The 21,382-nt window shown below is 28.3% G+C and overlaps 3 protein-coding genes across 13 annotated transcripts in view; 1 reads left to right on the forward strand and 2 right to left on the reverse strand.

Moving 5' to 3' along the window:
* The window catches only part of LOC130677205 (branched-chain-amino-acid aminotransferase, cytosolic), a 12,409-nt gene extending 3,928 nt beyond the window's left edge, over positions 1-8,481 (reverse strand). Inside the window, exon 1 of one of the 3 annotated variants that reach the window (XM_057483871.1) lies at positions 8,427-8,481. Coding sequence is in view for 1 of the 3 variants with exons in the window: in XM_057483868.1 (XP_057339851.1) it covers positions 995-1,015 (21 nt within the window). In the remaining 2 variants the exon portion in view is untranslated. Of the gene's footprint in view, positions 1-994; positions 1,031-3,076; positions 3,235-8,426 lie in introns of those variants that run through there. The other 2 variants (XM_057483870.1, XM_057483868.1) reach the window with 2 other exon arrangements.
* The window catches only part of LOC130677192 (rho GTPase-activating protein 26-like), a 23,178-nt gene extending 6,389 nt beyond the window's left edge, over positions 1-16,789 (forward strand). Inside the window, exons 1-20 of one of the 4 annotated variants that reach the window (XM_057483841.1) lie at positions 6,177-6,307; positions 6,527-6,715; positions 9,957-10,114; positions 10,309-10,380; positions 10,449-10,550; positions 10,655-10,765; positions 10,908-11,012; positions 11,217-11,288; positions 11,928-11,994; positions 12,182-12,279; positions 12,356-12,450; positions 12,578-12,659; positions 12,866-12,968; positions 13,273-13,494; positions 13,571-13,676; positions 13,755-14,085; positions 14,729-14,909; positions 14,986-15,139; positions 15,307-15,443; positions 16,651-16,789. In XM_057483841.1, the coding sequence (XP_057339824.1) occupies positions 6,556-6,715; positions 9,957-10,114; positions 10,309-10,380; positions 10,449-10,550; positions 10,655-10,765; positions 10,908-11,012; positions 11,217-11,288; positions 11,928-11,994; positions 12,182-12,279; positions 12,356-12,450; positions 12,578-12,659; positions 12,866-12,968; positions 13,273-13,494; positions 13,571-13,676; positions 13,755-14,085; positions 14,729-14,909; positions 14,986-15,139; positions 15,307-15,443; positions 16,651-16,742 (2,448 nt within the window). In that variant the 5' untranslated portion in view covers positions 6,177-6,307; positions 6,527-6,555 and the 3' untranslated portion in view covers positions 16,743-16,789. The other 3 variants (XM_057483842.1, XM_057483844.1, XM_057483843.1) reach the window with 3 other exon arrangements.
* LOC130677208 (putative neutral sphingomyelinase) lies at positions 15,307-20,941 on the reverse strand. Of its 6 annotated transcripts, none has more exons than XM_057483877.1 (7): positions 20,615-20,941; positions 20,230-20,361; positions 19,232-19,405; positions 18,976-19,159; positions 18,358-18,684; positions 18,159-18,264; positions 15,307-18,079 (listed from the first exon to the last, which is right to left on the reverse strand). In XM_057483877.1, exons 2-7 carry the CDS (start codon positions 20,271-20,273, stop codon positions 17,739-17,741), a joined length of 1,176 nt encoding a protein of 391 aa, XP_057339860.1. In that variant the 5' UTR covers positions 20,274-20,361; positions 20,615-20,941; the 3' UTR covers positions 15,307-17,738. The 6 variants fall into 6 exon arrangements, with proteins under 6 accessions (XP_057339860.1, XP_057339859.1, XP_057339858.1 ...); XM_057483876.1 differs by having other exon boundaries at positions 20,439-20,941; XM_057483875.1 differs by having other exon boundaries at positions 20,429-20,941.
* Positions 20,942-21,382: the final 441 nt, after the last annotated feature.

Consider the following 21,382-nt stretch of genomic DNA (forward strand, 5'->3'; position numbering starts at 1 on the left):
ATATTTTTCTCCATAATACAGTCAGCATAAAAAATGCAATACTTGTTTTTAATTTGAAAAAAGGATTTCGATTAGAAGGTGAGGCACAACTGAGTATCCTAAAAATATGATAAAAAAAAAAGAAAGAAAATTTCTTTATCTGCAATTTGTCATAAAATTTACGTAGATTATACATCTCATAAATTTAGTGAGAAAAAACTATTTTTTAAATAAAAAATTCTTCAGATATTATGACTTTATGAAAAAAAAATTATCTTGAGAAAATTTTAGAAGTTATACTTCTCTTGGCACGTTTAATGAGAATAAAATTGAAAGCTGCGCGGGCACACCGTTACAAAAATCTGACGATATGAAGTTGACCGCCAAGATTATTAAGAGTCTATAAGAGGCCCAGATTGTAAACGTGATAGGGATATAGTCATAACGTACATGCGCGCGTCGTCAAGCACAAGGTACTCAATCTAACAAGTGCTTATTTTTAAAATCAATAGACAAGCAGTTCGTGTAAGCTCTTTTATTGACGATAATAATTTGTAATGCAATACTAGTTTGGCATCGTCTAGTTATGTCCACGCTATAACAACATTGGATAAAATCAAGGCTGTAATGGCGATTCCGTTTATACCCCTGGTGGTTTTGAATCACCCTGAAAACAGCCTGGAAACACCCTGGGAGTGGAAACACGGTAGAATTACGGTGTATACACGGTGGTTATACGGTGTACTCACCTGAATTCCACGGTGTTTCCACGGTGATTACGCGGTGTACGTGGAATCACGGTGGGTACACCGTGTAACCACCGTGGAATCACGGTGATAAAATGAAAAAACCCACCGTGATTCCACCGTGTTTCCAGGGTGATTCAAAACCGCCAGGGTATGCAATTGCTACGCAGTTCGCCGATATCACACGGCCTAATCCCTCCAATAATAATGAGAAGAGTAAACTCTAAAAACGAGTTTATTCGAAAAAAATTTAATGTGATAGTACTAACACAGATTAAAGAATTCAACATTTCATTTATAAGATAATCAATTTAGTGTTTTATGTAACGGCACATAAGATTATTCAGAGGACCAAGTCTCTCATTATCAATATAAAGTCTGATATCTTTCAAAATATTTATGTTATATAAATTACAGAACTTTAGCAATGAAAATAAAATTTGTTTCGAAAGAGAAGATTAACAAACGTAATCGATTGTATGATAAGTAATGATCAATATTATTAATATCTAATCACATACTTATAATAAGTGACTGAAGTATTTACATTTGAAAAATAATAACTATATAAATATAAACAATTATTTCTTATTTATATATGTTAATGAGCATAAAATAAACAAATATCATATTGACAAGTATAAACGCTATCAACATAATCCATGTGGCAATCTAACTGGGATTCCCGCATGGTATTTTCGGATAGATTCCCATGCGCATATGATTTCCTATAGTAATCCAGCATAGATTCTTATGTGGTTTTTCATGCGAATTTACACTATGCCGAAATTCATATAGAAGTCTAGTTTAAATTTCTATGTGCATTTATAGTTTACAATGGAAATCCTCACCGTACCTAGAAATATGGGAATCCCTTTAGTATTTAAATTTTTATACTATATCAAATTTGAACTTATACTTGATTAGCTAACTTAACTTTGCTAGCAATAAGTTAGCAATAACTATGTACACGAAAAAAATGAACTATATAAATTGAGAATGACAAGTAATATAATGATAAAGTGATTAGTAAATACCATCATTCTAAATCCTGATTAAACAACTGAATTCGATCGAATTAAACAGAATTAAATTTTTAATTCTATTTAATTCAGATAAATTCTGTTAATTCGGTACCTAACTTAAAAATGAATTCTGTCTAATTCGGCAGGAAAACCAGAATTTGTCCAAATTAAAAAGAATTTAAATAATTCTATTCGGTTTAATTCTGATTAATTCGAAAATAATTCTCCGATTTCTGGTCTGAATCCGAATTAAACTGAATTAAAACGAATTTGAAATTTTTAAATCGGTTTTATTCTGTTTAATTCAAATTCAAATTTTCAATTCAGTTGAATTCTGTTTTGTAGAATTCGACAGAATATAACAGAATTAAAATTTTTAATTCGCTCGAATTCAGTTGTTTAATCAGGGAATAGTAATTTTTTCGTTTATGATCTAAACGTAAATAATTAGAGGATAAGTGTGAAAATTTATTGTCTATGCAAGAAAAATTACTATTTGAACTTCAAAAATCGTAACTAATACTTAGAAATTAGACGACACGTATTATAAAATTTACTATTTGAATGTTAAAATTCCCCATATTGACAACCGGGTTCCGGGTTATAATTTCAAATAGTAATTTTTAAAGTTTTTTTTTCCGTGTAACAATACCGATATAATAAGCTAATTTAAAGTTAAATTATTATTTTTTTTATACATAATTCTGGTGATCAAGCGTCTTCGGGCACGATCATCCTTGGTCAGACATGATCATGCTAGCCATTCGTGACTTTTTCATATTCGTTTTCCTCATGTTGAATTTTCTAAGAAATGAAAATGTGATAATACAGCGGGATTTTTTGTTAAAAAAAAAAGAAGCAAAAAATGAAAATATTTCCTCTTAAATGACGTAAACAAATAAACGTGAACAAATGTAAATCTTTACTTCGATTTTGAATATACTTTCGCAATTCATCGATCGTCTGTTCTTGTAATTAATGGCTTATCTTTCACATGAGGCTGATAAAATTGTGTTGCAATTTTTCGCAAATGATAATCACCAGAAAAAAAAAAATTACAAATTTATCAGTTTTTTTTACAAACCACCACTTTTAGAAGCAATTCCGACACGAAAATAAACAAAATCGAGCCAAAGTACAGCCTTAAGTTTTTTAGAATGAGTTTTTAAATCCAAACGATATATTTGTTTAAATTTCTAGTTTTTTAAATCGAACTAATTTCCAAGAACTATAAAAAAAATATCCTCTTCTTCTAAGAATTTGAATTAGTTCTTTAATTCTTTGAATAACACAAAGTTTTTTTTAAATATACTTATATTTCCATACCAGTAAAATTCTCGAAGACGTAAAATAATCATCGACCAATTAGTAACACTCGTTGAAAACAAATTGAAAAAAAAAAAATGACAAAAAATAATGGTAACTATAAGACGCACTTTTGTATGTCAACTTTATTCCACTTATTCTTAAATAATAACTATTAATGAGCTACTTATTGATGTTTTATTTATCAGAAATATGGAGAGAACAAGATAAAAAAGAAGAGGGGATGAATTTGTAAAGCAAAAGTTTGCCACAAGACGCAAAAGAATGATAAAAAAAAGACTTCTCTTTTCCCCCTTTTCTTATCAGTTAACTTAAGTGTTGTAAGTCGGACTATCGTGTGAATAATTGAATAAATAATATTTATAAAAAAAATATTCAAGGAAACTAAATATCCATCAACATAACATGTCTATTTACGTCTATTCATTTGAATCTTCCTTGTACTCGACACTGTCGAATTTCGATTATGTCACTGCTACCTAAATCGCTTCCAACAGAAAAAATCAAGTCTTTCGAGATGATATCGCTTTTCGTATCAATATCGACATGTTTCTGCAACAACAATTTGTCATTTAAAGTAATGATTTGCCAGTTGAAGCATATAAGAAATATTGGAATATATTATCGATTTGTGTTTTTCAGTTTGTTCTTCATGTCAGCGAAATATGATACTGAAGTTAGCCGACGTCTGATAGTTTTTGGATTTTTTTTTAAATGATAAATTATAAAAAATCAAATGTTTGAAAAAATTGCACCTGTAGTTTTTTAAATTTTCTACATGTGCATATTTTTAGTTTTTTTTTTTTCTGTAGTCAATTCATTGAAAATAGAATTCAAAAATTTATAATTGTCTACTAACAGGATCATCAATGAAATAGTATGAGAATTGAGCGATAATCAAAAACTGATACTTCGAAAAGTTTTCTGGGTTTCAAAGTCATGAAAATTATGACTTCTTCAGTTTTTCATTCAAATTCACAAAATAACTTCTTATGTTATTTTTGTTGTAATTTTTTTATTCATTGTGCATTAAATGGGACAAATGAACAGAAATTTATGACCTCTTCTAAGACGTCATGTTTTTTTTATGATTTCTGTTCAATTACTGATATATATACAGAAATATATATACAGAACTATATACAGAACAAATTTCCATAAATTTTGTTAAAAACAAAAAACGATTTATTTATAATTTGGAAAATTCCCTGATTAAACAACTGAATTCGAGCGAATTAAAAATTTTAATTCTGTTATATTCTGTCGAATTCTGCAAAACAGAATTCAACTGAATTGAAAATTTGAATTTGAATTAAACAGAATAAAACCGATTTGAAAATTTCAAATTCGGTTTAATTCGGATTCCGAACCAGAAATTGGAGAATTATTTTCGAATTAATCAGAATTAAACCGAATAGAATTATTTAAATTCGTTTTAATTTGGACAAATTCTGGTTTTCCTGACGAATTAGACAGAATTCATTTTTAAGTTAGGTACCGAATTAACAGAATTTATCTGAATTAAATAGAATTAAAAATGTAATTCTGTTTAATTCAATCGAATTCAGTTCAATCAGGGTTGTTGACTCTGTGGGCCAGCACGAAAACATCTTATATTGTCTGCACCCGGGAAAAAAGTTTATATCTGACCACACACTTACATATATCATATATGATCATATACATACGAGTCACGTACTGACATATATAAAAACCGGGTGTCTGTATGTGTGCGTGTGTGTGCGCGCGCATGTGAGTATTTAAATTTTCTATAACTTTTTAATAAATTAACCGATTTAGATGGTTCTTGCAGCAAAGATAGTTTCCAAATTTAAATAAATAATTAAAAATACTGAAATTTAAAAAAATGCGCGTACAGATTTTACATTTATCTAAATATGCATTTTTTAATTTTTACTCGACTTACATTTTATTCATTTATTCTAAAATTTAAAAAATTGCCTTCAATTTGACGACAAGATGCTGCCAACCATGGAATAATCTAACGTATGACTACACTAAGTACAACTGGAAGTACAAGTTGGCGTAAATATACTGTCATTTTCGGAAAAGCTGACAGAAAGTGTGGCCTGGAAGTTGCAGGAAAGTAGCCCGAGAATAGAAGTTGTTGTAAATTTGACGAAAAGTTGTGGAAAAGTTAGCGTCAACTACTTGAATTTGAAATTTTTGCCTAACATGACATGACGAATAATTTTGGCAGTAACTTTCAGTCATCTTGCAGTCAAATTAGCATCCAGTAATAGTGTGACTAGTGTAGCAATTTATGAGTGTGAATGTAGCAGACATCAGACGAATTTTAAATTATTAATAAATAAAGTACATAATTAATAAAATAAAATTTTTAAAAAATGCGCATTCAAAAAATTAAAAAATTAATAAGTGCATTTTTCAAAAATTTTATTTGTTTAATTATTTACTCTATTTATTTATAATTTTAAATTTGTCTGATGTCTGCTAAACTCCAAAAAATCATGATCCTGAAGTTAGCAGACAATTAGTAATTTTCGGATTTTTTTTCACCAAATCAATTACAAAAAAACAAAAACTAAAAATATGCACATGTAGAAAATTTGAAAAATTACAGGTGCAATTTTTTAAAATATTTTTTTTTTAGGCTTATCGTCTAAAAAAAAATCCAAAAATTATTAGACGTCTGCTAACTTCAGTATCATAAAAAATCCTAAAATTTTCACGATCCTGAAGTTAGCAGACAATTAAAAATTTTTGGATTGTTTTTTGAACAATTAAATTTGAAGAAAAAAAAAACTAAAAATATGCACATGTAGAAAATTTAAAAGCCTACAATTGCAAATTTTTTAAATATTTTTTTTTTTCAAAATTTATCGTTTTTTCAAAAATACAAAAATTATTAGACGTCGGCTAATTTCAGTTTCATAAATTGTCAACTGTCTGCTGACTTACGGATCATATTGCAATTTGCCAGTAAACTGTCGTCAACTTGGATATTCAACTTAATTTAAATCTACTGCCGTGATTGGACGGGAAAATAAACGCAAACGCGTCCGACCTCGGCTGTCTGGAAAGTTGACGTGAAATTCCGGCAGTATCTTTCGGTAAATTTTCAGTTAAAGTATCTCGCAAATGCAATAGACATTTAATAACAGTATATTTTATCATAGAATAAAAAACTGTAGTACTAAGTATATTTTTTTTGACCTTATTTCTTAATCGGATTATCATTACTCATTTGTAAGCACTGTCTTTGTAACCAATCGAGTTAATTTGATGTGTTTATTTGTATATTTAAAATTTTCAATCCACAAAATTTTATAAAATTTATTGGATGTCATCAAAATATGATTGCATTTAATTGTTCTAAATTATATTACTAATATTATTTATATAAACGTATTCACTTTGTAAACATATTTTAACCAATGTTTTTTTTTTAATCATCATTAAAATAAGATAGACCACTTGAAAAAAGCTTGTCAATAATGGGTATTGGATTAAAGCCACTGGAATTTACTGACTGTTTAACAGACAGTCCGTTTTTTCGTGAAAATTTACATTATCATGAACGTGAATTAGATAAAACAAGCCAACAAATAAAACGATTGATAAAAGAAGTTAAAGAATTATTGGTTGCTGCTAAAAGTAAGTTTTTTTTTATTAATAAAATTTTACTTTTTATTAATATGCACTTTGAATACATGTCTATTATTCTTTATTTGATCTTTGGCCTGTAAATTTTAAGTTAACAGCAACTGTCAGTCTGTGGAATTAATATTGAAATTAAATTTTTAAATGATCCTGAAGTTGACCGACAATTAAAAATTTTCGGATTTTTTTTCCAAAAATTTAATTTGACGTAAAACAAAACTAAAAAATACACTGGTGGCAAATCTAAAAAACTATAAATGCAATTTTTTTAATTTATTGTTTTTAAAAAAATTCAAAAATTTATTAAACGCCCGCTAACTTCAGTATCATAATTTTTGATTATTCTAGTTTGCAGAATAATATTTTCTTCTGGCTACAATTAAAATATATATTTATTTTATATTATTGTTAATTAGAAATTTATTACTAAACATTTTGAAGGTTATTGTTACGTGAGTTAATTTAAAAACGAGCAGTAACTAATGAAAGTTCAAAAATTGATCATTTAGAACAATTAATGTCAATACTACCGATCAATTTATTTATCAATAACAATCAAGCTCGAAGACAAGTACAAAAAAGTAGGCGTATTTTATGATACTGAAATCAGCAGACGTCAGACAATTTTTTTTTTTATATAAACAAGATACTTGTGAGTAAAACAAAATTTTTTTAATTTGCAAAGAACGATTTTCAAAAGTTATTCACATGCATTTTTTAAAAATTTTTCTATGAGTATTTTATTCGTTTATTTGAAATAAAATTTATTTTTAAATCTGCTACTTTCAGTATCATGTGTATTTCAAGACTAAAACTTTATGATACTGAAGTTAACAGACGTCTAATAATTTTTGGATTTTTTTTTAGACGATAAATTATTAAAAAAAAAAAAAAATTCAGAAATTGCACCTGTAGTTTTTTAAATTTTCTACATGTGTATATTTTTATTGTATTTTTTTGAAATTGATTTGTTGAAATACGAAAATTCAAAAATTTTTAAATGTCTGCTAACTTCAGTATCATAAAACTCTTGCATACAAAAAAATAATTTCTTGGCAAAAATGCTGAGACAATTATTGTTTATAAGACTATAAATATTTGAAATTTGAAATTGAACTTTATAATTTTACTGTGCTGGTAAGAAGTAAATTAATGACTGTAATCATAAACGAATTTTGTAGTAAATCGTAACAAAAACAAACAGTAATAAGAACCAATAAATGAATGTTCTTCACTTTGGTAAATAAGATAAGAATTCATAATATCGATAATTAATCATCAATTGCAAAATCATCGTCAAATAATAAATTATTATAATTGTAAATGTAGCAGACATATGACAGTTTGAATACTCAACAATCGATATTTCTGTGGAGAAAAAAAGAATATTTCAAATTTTTGGATGGTGATATTCACAAAACTAAGTAACCGATTGCGACGATTCTTACAGTATTCAATAAAGATTATAATAATTGCATGTAAGATAATACAACACACACACGCACAGAGTCGGAATAGCTTCTCCGGACCTCAAAACATCGACATTCGATAAAAACTCTAATTTCAAAAATCGCTCTGAGAACTTTCCTACTTTTTAATTTTTTTACGGGAAGTTAAAAATAACTAGAAAAAAACTGTTAAAAAGCGGAGAATTTTCGCGCCACAAATTTTTTGAATTAATCAATTTACATAGAAGTAAACTTACATAGTAATTATTGTTCACGTTGTCCAAAACAAAGAAAGTCTTTCGAGCTTAATAATCGTACGAGAAGTATTTTTAAAAAACTTTTAAAATATCGATTTATTATAACAGGTGAGCTGTCAAAATATTTGACATGAAAAAAAAACATCATTTTTTATTGCAGACTGTTTAATAAGAGATAAAAAGTATTTTATTTTAAACAAATGCTGTTAACATTGCTCTGAGATAGCGATCACTTTCCTTATGTATGATTTTGAAGGAAATGAATTTACATAATCTCTATAAACGTCCTGATTTATAAATATCGGGCATAGTAAAACTTCTAATGGTTGTAACATACTGTAACTGCTATACATTTTACTATGGTCATAGTAATTTTTGCATGCGTTTACTTAAATTTCCGTCAGATTGCCAACGTGGTCCGGCATTACTATGACACCATAGTATTTCAAACAACAAAAATTTCTCCGTGTAGTACATATAGCTCTTGTAGTTGATTCTTGATGTGGAGTGGGAACTGTGCTCAATCCTAACAGATTATGAGTATGATTAAATGTATTGAGTTAATTGAGTGATAATTATAATTAACAATAATCATTAGAAGAGTAGTTTAGAATTACATGTTATCTATGTAGCGCAGACCGAACGGTTTTCTAGGGGAATTATTACCATTACATACGGTAACGTTTACCACAATATATGATAACAGTTATCATAGTAGTATGTAACGATTGCCATAGTAGTATAGGAATGATTACCATAATTCTTTAGGATCTATCACGGAAAAAAATTTTTTGTGACCACAAGATAAGATAACTTACGGTAACAAAATTCTGCCTTAATATAAGGATAACGAAGCATTCGTTGGGATAACAATGTTTTTGTAATGCTTGCAAATTCTTTGTTGGGCCAAGGAATGGTTTGTAAATGTAACAAAACTGTTTTGTTCCAATAAAAAAACTGATTTGTTAAAGTAACAGAATGAATTTGTAGCATTAACAAAAATTTTTGTAATCATAAGCTAAGATTACTTACGGTAGCAAATGTCGGCTTTAAAATACGACGATATTATTATAATAAACATCATGTGTTCTCATAACAAATCGACTTCTTAATTACGACACAAATTCGTTTGTTACTATAACAAATTGATTTGTTACCATAAGCTAATCATGTTTGTAATTATAACAAAATCTTTTGTTATCCCGTCTTTTGTTATCAGGACGAAATTTGTTTTTTTCGTGATTACGATATCGTATAGAAATGAAGCTCATATAGATAAAAATGGTTACCGTAATTCGTATGGGTGCCATTCCTATACTCGATATTTCAAAAAAACCTGTTACCATACGATATGGGAACCGTTCCCATAATATATTGTAATTGTTACCGTAAATTCCTCTCCGTGAATGAATATCGTCTTAGTAATTTATTGACTGCAGGCAAATTGATTTCAGCAGCAATTTTTTTTCTTCTATTACAATGCTAAATTACTGTAAGATAAAAACAAATACATTCTGTATATTTCAAAAGATTTATCAAGAGCCCAGAGAGCATTTTCAAAAACCCTGCAAAATTTTAGTTTTGAATGCATTGGAGAAACACAAACCGAAGATGAATTACATATCTCTCAAAGCCTAAAGGAATTTGGTAAGCTCATTGCTTCAATTGAGGATGAAAGGGATCGTATGGTAAGTTTCAATTAATTTTAATATATATATTCTTTGTACACTTTGATTGCACGCTTTGAGCGCGAAAGCGGAGGGAGTGCTTAATTTTTTCTAAACTGACGGTTTCACATTTTCTTTTCTTTTTATTATTTTCCATTGAATCTTGACATCAGCAGTGACGTAATAATAGAAAAACAAAAATATATTATTTTTAGCTTGAACGAGCTTATGATCAAATAATACTACCATTAGAAAATTTTAGGAAAGAACACATTGGTGGAGTGAAGGTACATAACATTTTTTTTGACATATTTTGCTATTCTATTGGTTTAATTTAAATATGAATATGTCTCAGGAAGGAAAGAAAAAGTTCGAAAAACAAACGGTTAAATTTTGTCAAAGTCAGGAACGTTACTTGAGTCTTTCGACGAAAAAACAAGACAATGTTCTCCAAGAGGTAATTGACCGATGCTTGAAAATGAATTTTTTTATCCATCGTCAAATCATAATAATTGAAACAAAAAAATTCATACATAATAAATAGCCTTTGCTGTTTTTCAGGCAGACGCAACACTTGATATGGCTGAAAGACACTTTTGTCAAGCTAGCTTGGAATACGTTTTCTTATTGCAAGAAGTTCAGGAAAGAAAAAAGTTTGAATTCGTAGAAACGGTAAAAACTATATGTCAATTTTAGACAATATATATTTATTATATTTTTGTGCAAAACGACATAGGCCTGTTGTATTCCATCATAAATTAATTTAATCGTTCAATATCTATTTCATATTTTAATGGTTCTTTATATTTTTCAGCTTCTAGGTTTCATGTTTGGATGGTTAACTTTTTATCATCAAGGCCATGAAGTTGCAAAGGATTTCAAACCTTACATGACCGAATTACAATTGAAAATACAGAAGGTATATTATTAGCAATAATTTATTAATAAAATCAACAGAATTTATATGACACATGCTATTTTATTTTTGCTCGAAAAACTAATATTGTTTTCTTACATGATAATAATAATTAGTCTACTGACAAAATGAAATAACTGCATGTCAATTAACTTTATAACTTAGATTATTTTGTGTGAGTGTGTGTTTTTTTTTATTTTTTACAAGACTCGAGAAAATTTCCTAGCCACTCGAGATAAAACTGAATCGCTTATGAACAAAATGAAGGACATGAAGAAGGTAATTTATAAAATTCATTTCATAATTCATATTACTTTTAATAAGCATTAATAATAATAATAATAATTCAAACACCATAAATTATGGCTATGTTCCGATATACACTGTAACCACTGTAAGGTGTGACCTCCGACATGCATTACGAGCACTGAACAGTGCTCGCAGTGCAATATCGGAACACGGCTTATGATTCATATGTATGTGAAACTCACCGGGAAATTTAAATTGACGGGAAAGCCTCGACATATTTTTTTCGTTGCACGAACGTTCAGAACTTTAGGTATATTTATTTTTATCCTGTTTTTATAGGAAAAATTCTTAACTGATAGTATAAATTTGATATTCTCTAATTGTAAAAAATCTTTAATACAACTCAATATATATAAATAATCATAGATGATTCAATTATTTTATATAGTGCAACCACAGTAATCATCATTCTCTAAATTTCAATATTTGTTGTTTTATTTCAACTTGTAAACATTTACTATTAGTTAAACTTACGGAATGTTCGGCCCTATTGCGCACCTCAAACGTGAAGCGCTGGATGTGTTCTCTTATGAGCAAATTATTATTACTATTATTATTAATATTATAAAAAGTATTCTTCTAAATCATATAATTTATTATTTTCTACAGTCTGCAGTTGAAACTGGCTTAAGTAAATTATATTCAAGGGAAGGTTATTTATTCCTTATGGAAAAAAGTAAGTTTTAAATATAATACATAAAATTCTTTCCTTCCGCGATGATCAGTCAACTTTCTTTCTCTGTTCAATCGCTCTTATATTTATGAATAGAATAAGTTGTCAACTTGAACAATATTGTTTTACAAGAATTTTAATATTAAGATCAATAAATAAATAAATTTAAATTAAATTTTTCCATTTTCAGAAGCATTTGGTGCAGGCTGGACCAAACAGTATTGTACATACCAAAAAAACACAAAAGAATTTACTATGATACCGTACAATCAATTAACTGGAAAATTTGTAAGTTATCAAAATAATTAAGATTAATTACATGAATTATTTAAATATTACACCTGCAAAATTTTTTTATTTATAGAGTAATAAAGAAACTTTGATATTAGCAAGTTGTGTTCGTCGTATGTCAGATACTATTGAAAAAAGATTTTGTTTTGATATTACGGCATCAGATAAGTGAGTATTTATTATCTCTACTATTATATTTTCAAACGAAACTCAGCTATGTGACAGTTGGAAAAATAACTTTTAAATGTTTTATACAAGTATCGAAAAATCTTAAAAGATATTAATGAAATTGTAGGCCTGGCATAATTTATACATTTCAAGCTTTATCTGAGGAAGACAGAAAACTATGGATGGACGCCATGGATGGAAAAGAACCAGTAAGATGAGATAAAAATTATCCCTGGTGGAAATTTTTCGGAATTTTCTCTGAAAAACTCAGTCCTACAGTTCTAAAGACTTTTTCAAAGTTCTAAAGACATTTTCAGAGTTTCTCAGAGAAAAGTCCGAAAAATTTCCTCCAGGGATTACATCATTATTTTTATAATTACAATTTTATTATAAACGACAATTCTTTTTCCTGCAGACGTATGCATTCCAATGCTCCCCTGCAAAATCTGATGAAACTATTCTAGATGAAACTGGTTTTTTATTCGTATCCAAATGTATTAATGCTCTTGAAAATAGAGGTTAGAAAAAAAATTAGGTTACAATATGAATCAAAGGGTTAATAGTATATTACACACCTAGGGAAGTAAAGTAAGAAATGTCTCAGATTACATGTAATTGTTGGCCGAGGCGAAGCCGAGGTCAACAAACATGTGATCTGAGGCTTTCTTATTTACTTCCCGAGGAGTGTATACTATTTTTCTCCTCGACGGAGGCGGAAAGCGGCAACTTCGTTTTGCACAGCGGGACGAAAGTTGACGCTTTCCGCCCGGAGGTGAGAAAAATATTTTTCTAGTTTCTCAAAATTTTTAAAATTTTTCTCAGGTTTAGAAGAACAAGGACTTTACAGAGTCGTAGGTGTAGCCTCAAAAGTAAATAAATTATTATCTATGGGACTAGACAAAAGAAAACTGGACAAACTTAATTTTGATGATAAATTTGAATGGGAAAGTAAAACAATCACTAGTGCACTTAAGACTTATCTCAGAACTTTATCCGAACCAATTATGACATTCCGTTTTTATAACAGCTTTATAATTGCTGCTAGTAAGTGTTTAATAACATATTTTCATATATTTAACATATATAATTCAATCATTAATACAGTTTTTATTATTTACAGAATTAGAATCCAGAGAGTCGCGTATTCACGACATACATACTCTTGTTTATCGATTACCGAAAGCCAATTTTAATATTTTGATGTTATTAATTAAGCATCTTTGCAAGTAATTACTTCTTACAACTTATCTAGATAAATTTTTGATTAATTGTATTTTAATTTTTCCTAATTTATATAATTTTAGTATTGCAAACAAATGTGATAAAAATTTAATGACCGTTGGAAATTTAGCCGTATGCTTCGGACCAACTTTATTGCGTCCTGAAGAAGAGACTGTTGCGTCAATAATGGATATTAAATTTTATAATATAGTCGTAGAAATATTAATTGAAAATTACGAAAGAATATCCGCTGGACCGCCACATGAATTAACACAACCATCACATTCATTACAAAAATTAACGACTATTTCTGTCGAAAAACGTAATCTTGAAGAAACTCAAGGTGCATCGGGAAATGGTAGTGCATTAAATAAATACAATATGCATACTGTTAATCCAGTATTACATTCAAACGTAAGTCTTAGAATTATTTATTTTATTTAACGAATATAGATATAGAAAAGTATTATATTATAATAATTTGTTTCCCGGTTAATTTTTAAATCAAAAACTGTTTTTTAACCTTTCGTTCATCGCGTATCGTTAGTCACATGGTAAGGAAATCGCCGCCATGTTAATTTAAGTGCAATGTTGCCACGTCGATGTCGAAGTTTCATTAATTCAGATCAGATTATAAATTTTGTTTTTACATTTTTTAAAAATAAATATTTTCTATGAAATTTATTTAGTATTTACACGACTAGGCTCCATATTTTTTCACTGATTCGATCAGCTGAGAACGTTTTTTATAAATATGGCAACGTTGCACATTAAATTTTATTTACGAGTAGTTGCACAGTGAGGGAATCCCCGCGATTTCTTTGCATTGACATAAACTTAGAAAAAAAAATAAAGCAACTAAAATTATAGAAACTTTTTATATCGATTAGTAAGACATTGATACACGAATTGCTGAATCGGTTTAGGAAAGTAATGATTAATTTTTCTAAAATTATCACAAAAAAAAAATGGTTACTTCTCGTGTAATGACTTAATTGACTAAAATTAAGTATAAATGATTGTATTGATTATTATATTGTTTAATATTTCTTTATAGCACAGTAAATCATTCTACGAAAAGCCTTTATCAATTGTAACGAAACCAGTATCTGTCGATGATTATAATGATTTTGATGAAATTAAATATGGAGTACAACATTTACCTTCATTTTCGGATACTCGAATTAGTCGTCCAAAATTAGTGAATGCTAATTTTATGTATTATTCAACTGATAAAGGTTTCAACCCTTCAAAATATCGATGCTAAATTATTTAGTTTTAGAAAACGTAATAAAGAATACAACTGTTTTTTAGTTGGGAGTGGGAACACCAGCAGTTCAAACGAATCAGTCGCTTCAGATTCTCACCTTCTGATGACAGATTTACCATTGAAACATAAACGAGGTCCAGTGATGGGGATGCATTATCCGTCTGGATATTCACAACGTAATAGTTCTGCGATATCTTTGTAAGTTATCCCTTTGATAAGGCGCATAATCTGCCCGGTTTCTGTATGTGAAGATAAATTTTTCAATACCTGTTTTTCTAGTCGAAACAAATTAATTTTTCAGTATTAAAAAAATTTAATTAATTAACTAAATGTGTAATTGATAATCACTTTCATTTTAATTCTAGTTCGAATACTTCTCCTGCAAGTGGACAATCAAGCCCAGGACAAACATCAGGAATTTGGAGAGTTCGTACTCTATACGCTTGTATGGCCGAAAATGATGGAGAGCTATCATTCGAACCTAATCAAATAATAACAAATGGTAACTGTTACGATTATTTATTACAATCGATTGAATTACAGTCGAACTCCATTAACTCGGACGATTAGTTTACGGAGGAGCGGAAATTTATTGGAATTTCCGAGTTAATGGATGCCCCTTCTTCCTTAAAAGGAAACTACACACATACGCTCTTACATCTACATGAATGATAGATATAGACAGTAGGGTGAGCCAAAAAAACCAACCTATCGAATTTACGTCTTAAAAAGGACCTATATACCGAGAAAAGAATTCTCCCATTGGGCAAAATTTTTAGCTCAAATTTAAAAGGTGTCGGTAGCCATTTGAAATTTCCCATTTAAATAACATGCAAAAAAATTTTTTTTGATTAAAAATATTATAACTTTTGAACCGTGTGAGATAAAAATTCGGCTCTAGAATATTCTTGTAAGGCATTAATTAATAATATAATATACATAATTTCTTAAAAGAAAGTCCTGAGAGTCGAATTTGTAAACTTGATATTTCGTATACTAACAGGCTATCAAAGTCTAGAGTAAACAGAATCATACAAATTTAAGGCTTTATTTGGATTTTCCAAATACTTTTCTTTTATTGTGATCGATAACAAAATATTATTTGTTACAACGTGGATATTGTTGGTGATTTTATTGTACTACATGTAGAACAAATTTTCTCGTAGTATTGATATTTTTAATATCAAAGCCTTAAATTTGTATGATTTTGTTTACTCTATACTTTGATGGCCTGTTAGTAGACGAAATATCGAGTTTACAAATTCGACTCCCGGGACTTTTTTTAAAGAAATTTAATGCCATTCAAGAATATTCTAGAGCCGAATTTTTATCTCACACGGTTCAAAAGTTATAATATTTTTAATCAAAAAAAATTTTTTTGCATGTTATTTTAATGGGAAATTTGAAATGGCTACCGACACCTTTTGAAATTGAGCTAAAAATTTTTCCTAATGGGAGAATTTTTTTTCGATATATAGGTCCTTTTTAAGACTTAAATTCGATAGGTTGGTTTTTTTGGCTCACCCTAATAGACAGAGACATATAAAAGTATAGTATCGGGTGGGAGACAGCGTAGCTCGTAGTGGGGATCAAGATTGAGGGGAAATTCCGAGATAATGGAATCCGAGCTAATGGAGTTCAAGTGTATCATAAAAAACAATAATTTTAATTTGGTTTAATTAAATATTTAACTATTGGTTTTGATCTAGTGAGACCATCGCTCGAGCCCGGGTGGCTGGAGGGGACATTAAATGGGAAAACTGGATTAGTACCAAAAAATTATGTTGAACAATTACCCTGAGAGCAAACGTACCAAAAATAACAGTTGATGTATAGATATTTTTATACATTTAGAAGATTATTTCTGTAATATTTTTGACTTATGTTCTTTGTCTACTTTTGTAATTATTAACGAATGTATATATTCGATCAAAAATATTTGATATTTCATTACAATCATATTAAAGTATACGAGTATATTTAAGTGGGATCAAGTTTACCCAAAGAATATATTTACTTTGTAGATAATTATTTAAATATTCATTACAACATAATTTTTAATAATTTTATTAAAATTATTTCAAGTTATATATACATATACTCTATTTTATTTCATATATTTTATTTTGCTAATAATGATATTCATTATATTTTTATATTGAATTTATCTATGGTATACGCATCTTATTCCGACAATTATGTAATTAGTAATTACTTAATGAATTTATTATCGATGCCATTTTCTGTTTAATTTATACTATTAAATTTATTATTTTCAATTGTTATATAGTCCAAATAATATAATCAATATTTTATATATGGAAATCTTTAAGTTTTTAATTATTATTTATTATATATAAGTTAACAAATTATTGATATGATTTAAATATGTAGCATAGAAATATATACCAACAGTTGAAATTATTGCGATTGAGTAAAATTATTATTTTTAAATAATCGGCTATCCTGCAAATTTGCAAGTATTATAATTTAAATTGCAATTATTAATAAATAGATAAAAGTTAAAAAAAATTGTACTATACTCAATTAACCAAACAACAAAAATTTAACTACTCAACATTCGATTGATTCTTCTCGTCTCCGGGCGGAAAGCGTCAACTTCCGTCCCGCTGTGCAAAACGAAGTTGCCGCTTTCCGCCTCCGTCGAGGAGAAAAATAGTACACATTCTTTGGGCAGTAAATAAGAAAGCCTCAGATCACATGTAATTGTTGGCCGAGGCGAAGCCTTTACTGCCCTAGGTGTGTAATTTACTATTATATATAATATAATATAACATTAACTAAATTTGCTATTTATATAATTTAAGTGGGTTTCCATTTCTAAACATCCGGCTTTCAGAGCGTTTTGTTCGACGCAATTCCAAATGGAGCTCATGAACAAGGAGTAACAAATTAGTGCAGTAATAAAAAGACGTAAAATGTTTAATCCGATAAGGACTCCTAATGACTGAAACGTAATGTCGAGACTTATTGAATAAATAATAGGTATCACAAGTAAAACACTCATCATTGAATACCATAAACGTTGCTTTTTTACATCCCTCAAGGATTTTTGACATACGTGCAAGGCTTCTTTTAATGTGGGTCTCACATCATTATTAATTACTTCGAATTCTCCTGAAAAAAAATAAACATTTATTAATAACTCACAGAAATATACAATTTACTAAATAATCAGTAGCTTTTGTGTCGATACCTTTTGTTAATTTGAACTCTACTGCAACAGCTTCATGATCGGAATAACTAAAATCTTTCTCGGGAATTCTTTCCGGAAAAGGTTGCTGACAACTTATAACTTCTACCTGTTAAATAAAATATTCATGTAAATTTTTCTACTTCACCCGTATGGGAATCAGACGGATTATGGCATATGGCAATTGATTTTATTCCGTTACCTTAAACTTTTTTGATCCTAAATACAATATGTGGTCGATTCGTTTTCCTTTAGGTGATTGGTTGGCAACTTTACGAGGTGTATAACTATTTTTGGCACATTCGCTAGTTCCTTTATCACTGTAACAGCTTGAGCAAGTATCAGATAATGAAGGAAGACCACTTATAATTCTATAAGCTAAATCTTGTGGTCCCGTGTTAAGATCTCCACCAAGAATAGTAACATCTGCACCTTGTTCAGTCATTCTTATAAACTGTGCCGTATCAAAAGCTTGAAGGACTCGATGTGCTGAATATTCATCATTCTCAGAATCATATTCGGCGTGTAACTAAAGTAAAAGGATTAAGTTTTATAATTTAAAGAGAATATTGCTGATAATTATTTGATTTCAAGACAATAATTTGACTTGTAATTTTAAATTATTCATTAATAAAAGAAATGTCTTCGCTTCGAGCTCGAGGTGCGCGATTTGTCTGTCTTTATTGATACAAAAGAATGAAAAAAATACTTTGAAAAAGTGGGGGGAGGGGCATTGTCTGAGAATGCCCTTAAACGTGTGCTACTTGAGTAGTAATAGAAATTTTTAAATTATATAACAATTTAAATAGTAATATCTTACATGAGCTACATAAACATTAACGTTGGCATCATAAACTTTCAGTCTACAAAGTCCAACTCCTTTTCCTCCGAACCAATCTCCATGATGTACTTTATGAACATACCCATTTAAAGACCATTTATGAAAAATAACATCTTGAATGGGAAACTTTGAAAAAACGCAAATTCCTGAACCCAGAACACCACTGTAATTAATTTCTTATTGTTATTTTAAAATAATTAATGTCTATTTCAATAGGACAGGAACTACTTTATACCTGTAAAAGTAATGTGAGTGTAACAGTTTTTTTTTAACTTTATTTTTTATCATATTAAAGTCTTTGATCGACCAGACTTCTTGAAGGCAGACGACGTCATAATCACTTGAGGACAGTCGATCAGAAATAGCATGCATTCGTTCCTTTCTATTTTTCGACACATATGGAATTCCCCTGTACAATTAAATCAATTAATATTTTATTGTGTGGTAATTTAAAATACAAGTATGGCAAGAGACCAAATACCCGAGTACTCATGATTCATGAATTTGTAAATCTATATTTAGTAAATATAGACATACAAATATATGAGTAATCGGGTACTAGGTCTTTTATATAAATTTTATATTAAAAACTTTTTATTGTTGTAAGTAAATTTTAAACCGACAAACAATTTTAGGGCAAAGATTATGAGTGTGAATGTATCAGACGTCAGACAAATTTAAAATTATAAATAAATAGAGAAAATAATTTAAAAAATAAGATTTAAAAAGAATAATCCTGAAGTGAACTGACGTCTAATAATTTTTTGGTTCTTTTCAAAACGATAAATTATAAAAAAAAAATATTTAAAAAAATTGCACTTGTAGTTTGTTTAATTTTCTATAAGTTTTTTTATAATTGATCTATTGGAAAAAAATCCGAAATTTTTTAATAGTCTGCTAACTTCAGGATCGTAAAAAAATGCACTTATTAATTTAAAAATTTTTAAAATGCGCATTTTTTTAAAATTTTATTTCATCAATTATTCACTCTATTTATTAATAATTTCAAATTTGTCTGATGTCTGCTACATTCACACTCATCAAAGATTACTGTGGAATAAAGATCTATAAATTATTTTTTAAACTCCAACTAATTCCGATAATTTTTTCTTTCATTGTTTAAATTTTAAAAACAAAAAATGAATTGTAAATTCAATACTTTGATTCTAAAAAATTCCGAAATACCAATTCCAGGAATAATTATATTTTAAAAATATATTTATAAAAACTTACCAGCAATTAAGAGTTAAAACTTTTAATATAATTTCTGGATTCATTTTTATGTAAATGGCATTGAAAATTAAATTAACTTTTATACAAATTATCAGAATTAATTAATTCACTAGTTAACGCTAACAGATGCAGCTGTAGAAAAAATACTTGATTAAATTATCGTTATCACAAATATATTTACTTGTAAAAAATTATATACTTTACAGTACAAGCTGTTTGTATATCAACTATATTGAAAATATGTTTCGAGATATGCTGGTGTAGAAATTTTATTTTCTATAAATATTAGTACAGCATGTAGACAAATATTAATAAATAACATAATCATGCAGATAAGAAAGTAGTAAATGCAGTAAGAACACGTAATGTTTTTATTTAGTTATACCCTAGTATTGTACATGGCTTGAGCACAAAAAAATAACTCCATTCACTATTCACTAACAAAACTTTTTAAATGTCGAGTGTCGTGGCTCTATATCTAGCCTTCAAAACAAAGAAGTTTATAGACGTAAACAGAGAGAAAATCTATTTTTCAAAATTAAAAATTAATAGTCAGGGCTGCTCAGCAAAAGTTCCTTTCAATTTGACGTCAAATTATGAGTGTGAATGTAGCAGACATGAGATAAAATATAAATTTTAAAATAATGAAATTTAAAAAAATGCGCGTACTGATGTTTCTTTTATCTGAATACGCATTTTCAAATTTTTATTGTGCTTCCTTTTGATTTTTTTATTGTAAAATTTAAAAAATTGACACTTGTCAGTTACATTCACACTCATGTCAAATTACTGATGAGTGTGAATGTAGCAGATGTTACAAAATTTATAAATTTTGAATAAATAAATAAATTAGTGAAATTTAAAAAAAGGCGCGTAATTATTTAACGCATTTTTGAATTTTTATTCTACTTCCATTTGATTTTTTTATTCAAAAATTTAAAAAATTGACAGCTGTCAGTTACATTCACACTCATGTCAAATTACTGATGAGTGTGAATGTAGCAGATGTTACAAAATTTAGAAATTTTGAATAAATAAATAAATTAATTAAATTAGTGAAATTTAAAAAAAGGCGCGTAATTATTTAACGCATTTTTGAATTTTTATTCTACTTCCATTTGATTTTTTTATTCAAAAATTTAAAAATTGACAG

Source organism: Microplitis mediator, chromosome 11 (genome assembly GCF_029852145.1).
Source record: "Microplitis mediator isolate UGA2020A chromosome 11, iyMicMedi2.1, whole genome shotgun sequence".
In the NCBI taxonomy this organism is placed as follows: Eukaryota; Metazoa; Arthropoda; class Insecta; order Hymenoptera; family Braconidae; genus Microplitis; species Microplitis mediator.

Bases quoted from the DNA above. Each gene is read 5' to 3' on its own strand.
- LOC130677208 (XM_057483877.1), bottom strand. From the start codon at position 20,273: ATGAATCCAGAAATTATATTAAAAGTTTTAACTCTTAATTGCTG. The intron at 19,160-19,231 runs GTATAAAGTAGT...AATTAATTACAG, and splicing joins CACTCACATTACTTTTACAG to TGGTGTTCTGGGTTCAGGAA. The intron at 18,265-18,357 runs GTAACGGAATAA...TTTATTTAACAG, and splicing joins TAGGATCAAAAAAGTTTAAG to GTAGAAGTTATAAGTTGTCA.